General features: G+C 41.8%; 1 protein-coding gene across 4 annotated transcripts; it reads right to left on the minus strand.

Moving 5' to 3' along the window:
• Positions 1 to 3,951: 3,951 nt before the first annotated feature.
• Positions 3,952 to 5,715, minus strand: LOC115189945 (N-acetylaspartate synthetase-like). Of its 4 annotated transcripts, none has more exons than XM_029748466.1 (3): positions 5,393 to 5,715; positions 4,889 to 5,053; positions 3,952 to 4,395 (listed from the first exon to the last, which is right to left on the minus strand). In XM_029748466.1, exons 1-3 carry the CDS (start codon positions 5,604 to 5,606, stop codon positions 4,001 to 4,003), a joined length of 774 nt encoding a protein of 257 aa, XP_029604326.1. In that variant the 5' UTR covers positions 5,607 to 5,715; the 3' UTR covers positions 3,952 to 4,000. The 4 variants fall into 4 exon arrangements, with proteins under 4 accessions (XP_029604326.1, XP_029604316.1, XP_029604345.1 ...); XM_029748456.1 differs by having other exon boundaries at positions 5,378 to 5,715; XM_029748485.1 differs by having other exon boundaries at positions 4,889 to 4,971; positions 5,378 to 5,459.
• Between the last annotated feature and the right edge of the window lie 242 nt (positions 5,716 to 5,957).

The raw sequence follows: 5,957 nt of genomic DNA on the forward strand, positions 1-5,957 counted from the left end.
GGGCTATAGCAGCACACAAGTAGACTACAAATGCATGCTGGGCGGGGCGGGGCGGGGCGGGGCGGGGCGTGAGCTGGTGAAGTGAGCGCTACTGGAGAGAAAGTGGAGCGGGCGAGGAGGCCGACCCTCCAGCCGCTGGGAATCTCTAGTCTGGACAGCAAAAACACTTTAAAGGGCCGATCGCCAGTTAAAACAACAACAAAGCGACACTGTAACCACTGTCAAATTCATAGACATAGCTATGGATGAAAGGACTGACCATCCATGATATCAAAGTGTACTTTAATCATGCTTTGAGGCTATACAGTGTTTACATAGTTTACAAACGTTGGAGTAAAACAATCTTATATTTTGGGTTCTGATGGGGCACGACATTAGAACTAAGCTCATGAGGCATTTCTAAGTTATATTCTTCTAGAATCAATGGGTATGTACTGTATCGTTCATTTATACGTTCAGAATGGAATCTACAATAGGCTACCTAGCCACTCCACAATAGGCTACCTAGCCACTCCACAATAGGCTACCTAGCCACTCCACAATAGGCTACCTAGCCACTCCACAATAGGCTACCTAGCCACTCTACATTAGGCTACCTAGCCACTCTACATTAACCTAGTGACCCTACAATGGGATACCTAGGGAACCTACAATAGGATACCTAGGGAACCTACAATAGGATACCTAGGGAACCTACAATAGGCTAGCTAGGGACCCTACAATAGGCTAGCTAGCCACTCTACATGAACCCATAATAGTCTAAGCCCTGTATTACAATTATTTGATGAACATTTTTAATTGGCCTTACTGCTATTAGCCCATACAAATGCATTGAATAACAGATTCACTACATGGAACAGATAGTCCCCCCTAAAAAATCTAAAGGAAGTTTGTTCTGAAGTGTCTGTCCTATATCTGAGAGATATAAGAATGATCAGTTAAAAAAAAATATATATATATTTTTTTTATATGTATTTAACCCCTTATTTTTGTCACTAAACAGTCTCCATATATACTTCCATTATTTTTTGGTACCAGGGGACCTTCAGACGGCTCGTGAGCATTCTAGAGCAAAACAACTGAAATGTCCGTGTTTGTGAGAGTCTCACCTTTCCACAGAGTGGTCATGTCAGTTTGTAGCCCAAACTGCTCTGATGCCACAGACAGAAGTTGGCAGATTGGCTGTACCGACTACAGCCGAGTCCCAAGATGCTTGTGGAGGTCGTAGAGCAAAACAGAGAACGCAATCGTGTTTGTGAGTGTCTCATCGAGGGGTTATAATAGTTTGTAGGCCAAACCTTTTGGACGTTACAGACGATGTTGTGAGAAGACCAATTTTTGGGATGTTTCATGGTCTGACAAACACCTCTCTAGCTCTGTCAACTTTCACCACAGACGTGGAAGTATGACATAGGTTGATGAGGTGGATTGAGACGCATCCAATGTAATAAAACATATCTCTAGCTTAAACTGACAGATTTTGATGGGGATGTTCGTATTATGCTAATTATATTATCCAAAGGGGCGCGGACATCAACCTCAGGGGGTTTTAACCTAGCGACCCTACAATAGGCTAGCTATTAAACCTAGAATAGGCTAGCTAGCAAACATACAATATGCTAGCTAGGGACCCTACAATAAGCTATAGCCACCCTAAATTTAACTAGCAACCGTACAGTATTTATAGGTTAGCTAGCAACGTATAAAGAGAGGGCTGAATTTTTGCAAGAAATAAAAACTTGTGAATGATGAATGAGTTACCTGATGCTGACACCCTGATAGCAGGATGTCAAATGCATTAAAGGGGAGATGTTTAATGTTGTGTTGCATCCAGAGTGATTGTGATGTTACTAGCTATGCCTGTCATGGACTGTTCGTTAAAAAAAAAATTGGGAGGCAAAAACTATTCTAGAACCCTCCTCCTGAACAGGGTTCAACAACCAGTTACTTTTGGTCAAGACACAAACAGGGTTAGAAAGTTCAGAACCATGTTTGAACAGATAAAGGGACAATCTGAAGGTCAAACAAAAATGAACTGGGCAAACATCTATAGCCCAGAGACTGGGCTATAGATGCAATGACTGAACATCCATGACATAAGAATTGTAGTTTTTAAAATGTCTTGAAGCTATACAGTGACTAAGTTTGCATTTTGTTATATTCTTCCAGAATCAACAGCTAGTATAGAGTATATAATTAATTTAAGTGCAAAAATTGAGTTAGCAATCACAGATTACACCTTTAAAAGTAATGAATTTTGGCATTTAGTCTTCCAATTTTCCATGTTTTGGAATTGTGAATTAGCTAAACATTCAATCATTACTTTTACCCGAAAGTATACCTTATACCCCTATAGCTTTTGAGAGAGGGGGATATGAAAGTATACCTTTTACCCCTATAGCTTTTGAGAGAGGGGTTTATGAAAGTATACCTTTTACCCCTATAGCTTTTGAGAGAGGGGGATATGAAAGTATACCTTTTACCCCTATAGCTTTTGAGAGAGGGGGATATGATGCACTTCTGTGCAGCATTTTGTGACTTGAGCTTGACCAGAACATTTCAACTTTTGGACAAATGATAACCGTTTCCTCCCAAAGTCCATTTGTAATGACTTATCACACTAAGTGTCTAGCTATCTCCTTCGGTTCATGCTAACACGTAGTTAACCTCATGCAGAAACATTGGTTTTGTCTGAAACACTATTCAGTGGTATTGTATTTTTATATTTTTTATTTTTAGGAACAAAAACAGAGTACAAAATAAAATATGAGACAATAGACCCGTTGAGAAAGATACTTGGGGGGAAAAAAAATACTATTTGAGTAAATATATTTATTGGTTTATTTTGATTTTGAAAATGTAATAAATTCAAGGTTATTTGTTGATGTAAAAATTTAAATGTACAGATTTGAAGGTTGTGTCATTAGATTTGGGGTGTGTTGTGGTCGTGAGAAATGATTGCAAATAAATAAATAAAAAGGGGTCCCCAGAAATTCTGGCAGGAAAATTCAAAAATGAAAAAAGTTTGAATACCACTTTTGAGGTGACCATGCATTAGGAATTTAACAGTGAGGAGGCTGACGAAGTCAATGAATTTTTCTTGCCCAGAGAGAGGCTTTTTATTTGCAAGTGAAGATAATAGCCGGCAAAATGTGCAAGTATTTACAGAAATGATCAAATAGAGCATTTCAAACAAACCCGAGCAGCATGCCGACCTGTTCCCTGTCCTGTTCCTCAAACAATGAGAGTACAGGCTTCTTATAGCAATACCCAAGCCTTATACATCTGGTCAATTAACATTCAAAGCACATGATATACCATACAGACATGTTCAGATAAACATATGTAATAATACCAGCACACATGTCAATGGAGATGCTGCTATGCTTTAAGCATCAATAACCTGGGATATAAACATGCATGTCCCCCGGAATAAGCTACTAGCGCGTTACCCTGAATAAACCATGCACTCGAACGCACCCCATTTCCCCACCAATTCTCTGAACCGGAAATTAACAGAAACCTCTTCAAATCACAAGGAAAAACGGTACGTTTGCGAACAATTCTTTAACCTAGTGATTACATACATTACGTTCTGGAGATTTTCTTCCATTCACTAAATGGTGAAACAAGGTGCTCAGGGTCTCAGGGGGTTGGGTTAGAGTGTGTGCTTGCGTGTGTGGCGTGCATTTGCCTGCATGTGCACTCGTGTGTTGTACTCCATCCTTGTTCCGTGCTCCATCCCTGTTCCGTGCTGTGCTCCATCCCTGTTCCGTGCTGTGCTCCATCCCTGTTCCGTGCTGTACTTTATTACTGTGCTGGGCTCCATCACTGTTCCGTGTGCTGGGCTCCATCACTGTTCCGTGTGCTGGGCTCCATCACTGTGCTGTGCTCCATCACTGTTCTGTACTGTACTTTATTACTGTGCTGTGCTCCATCACTGTTCTGTACTTTATTGCTGTGCTCCATCACTGTGCTGTGCTCCATCACTGTGCTGTGTTCAGTGCTGGCTGTGAGTGTTAGTCTTGTGAACGATCATGTCCATCCGGTAGTGGTGATGACTGACCCTGTAGAAGAGCTGTTCCAGAACCGACCGGCTCACGCCAGGAGTGGCGTATCCCTTGGTGACGCCGACGCATCGGAACCCCAGAGTCTGGTATAGCCGGTGAGCAGCCGGCGAGTAGGCCGTGGTTCCCAAGACGACAGAGAGGTAGCCACGGTCTGCTGCAAATTGTAGAACCTTCCGCCCGAGGGCAAAGCCAACCCCGCAGTGCCGACAGGGCCTGTCCACCGACATGCGATGCAGCTCCACACTGCCAGCTTCCCCCCGCAGGGCACGGGCCGCCACTACACCCACCACACTGCCCTCCAGCACTGCAACCCACAGACAGGAGTCTGAGAGAAATAAGGGAGGTGGAATTTGGAAATAGTGGGTAATATCAAATGATGTCCTAATCCTCCCATTTAATAAAAGCTGATGTCATTGTCTTGACTTTTATACTTTAAATGGATCCTTTTCTTTGAAGAGCCTAATCACTGACTGGTCATCCTTTGGGAACAAAGATTTACTATACTTTTTATTTTCTATTGATGGGGTAGACCGAAAGGAGCCTGGACTCAGCGGGATCATGGTGACACATCCAGACACTAGCTTGTCATTTTAAATTAGTAATTATATTCAAGAATGGAGACAGGAATGAAGTCCTGGTTTTATTTTACCTCCCTGGAAGTTTGCTTTTAACCAGGCACTGAATCTTATGTGCATATTCATTTTTTTAACAAAATAACTATGTGTAATATAACTAAACTAAAGCCAACTACACTCAAATAAACAAATAAAACGAATGATAAATGCATTTTTAAAAAACTATTCCACCAAAACTATTACCTGGAGTTGTCATGTAATGTCCCTCGATGTCGCCCATATCCGTGAGTTTGGCGCGCTCCAGGTACCCAAGGACAACTCTCCTGCTGTAGTAGTAGCGTGCGCACAGGACAGCGAGAGGCACCAAACAAGTCAGCAAGAACGACTTGGTCGCAATAAAACAAACAACTGCAAAAGACATGGCGAAAAATAGATGATTGAGTAATCTAAATGTTGACATACAATAGTCACAGGAAGGAAATGAGTTGGTACTATCGCAATCGAGCACAAATTATGCATTCTACTGCACATTTCCCAGAATTATACTAAATAATGCAATCAAATAACAAACGGTATTGATGAAATATGTCAAGATAGCCTAAATGTAAATGATTACATTTATAACATTCTCCATTGCCAAAAGCACATTTTCTCAGACTAATGCAATCAAATAACAGTGAAAACTGTAACCTATTGATGGAATAACAGTCAATATATAAATTGATATAATACCTATATCTTGATTACTTGTCATAGCGGCGTACAGCAGCAGGCTCTCAGGGTGATGTTTTAACCCTCTAAACGCGGTGTCCGGAACCATCTCCATCAGCCCGTCAATGAATATGCGCTCGACGTCCGGATAGTCAGCGCTTTCGAAATTACGCACAACCACACGGTCCGTTCTAGATCCATTAGTCCCTTTCTGATGGTACTTTCTTGTCACTTTGTTGTTGTCTTCCATGTTATCTCACTCACAAACTTTGTTGGTGGCTCCCTGGGAAAAGTGAACTGACTCGCATAAGTCGTTAAATACTGTCACACGTCACCTGTCGTGTGCTCGTCTCCACCCCCCTCCAGGTGTCTCCCATTTCCCCCATTTTCCCCTGTGCATTTATACCTGTGTTTTCTGTTTGTCTGTTGTCAGTTCATCAAGTCTACCAGCGTTTTTCACTGTACTCCTGGTTTTTGCTCTAGAGGTCTGATAGAATACCCTGTGTTCGTGTAACGAATGCCGTAAGTATGGTACTGTTGGCTTTGGCAAGGGACCAAATGGTCAAATATTTCTAACCTTGCATTTCCTACTAGGTTACTT

This window comes from Salmo trutta, chromosome 4, assembly GCF_901001165.1.
Source record: "Salmo trutta chromosome 4, fSalTru1.1, whole genome shotgun sequence".
In the NCBI taxonomy this organism is placed as follows: Eukaryota; Metazoa; Chordata; class Actinopteri; order Salmoniformes; family Salmonidae; genus Salmo; species Salmo trutta.

Excerpts from the sequence above, each read along its gene's own strand:
- LOC115189945 (XM_029748456.1), bottom strand. The coding sequence starts at position 5,606 with ATGGAAGACAACAACAAAGTGACAAGAAAGTACCATCAGAAAGGGACT. Across the intron at positions 5,054-5,377 it reads GACAAGTAATCAAGATATAG|TTGTTTGTTTTATTGCGACC; the intron begins GTATTATATCAA and ends TGTCTTTTGCAG. Across the intron at positions 4,396-4,888 it reads ACATTACATGACAACTCCAG|ACTCCTGTCTGTGGGTTGCA; the intron begins GTAATAGTTTTG and ends TATTTCTCTCAG.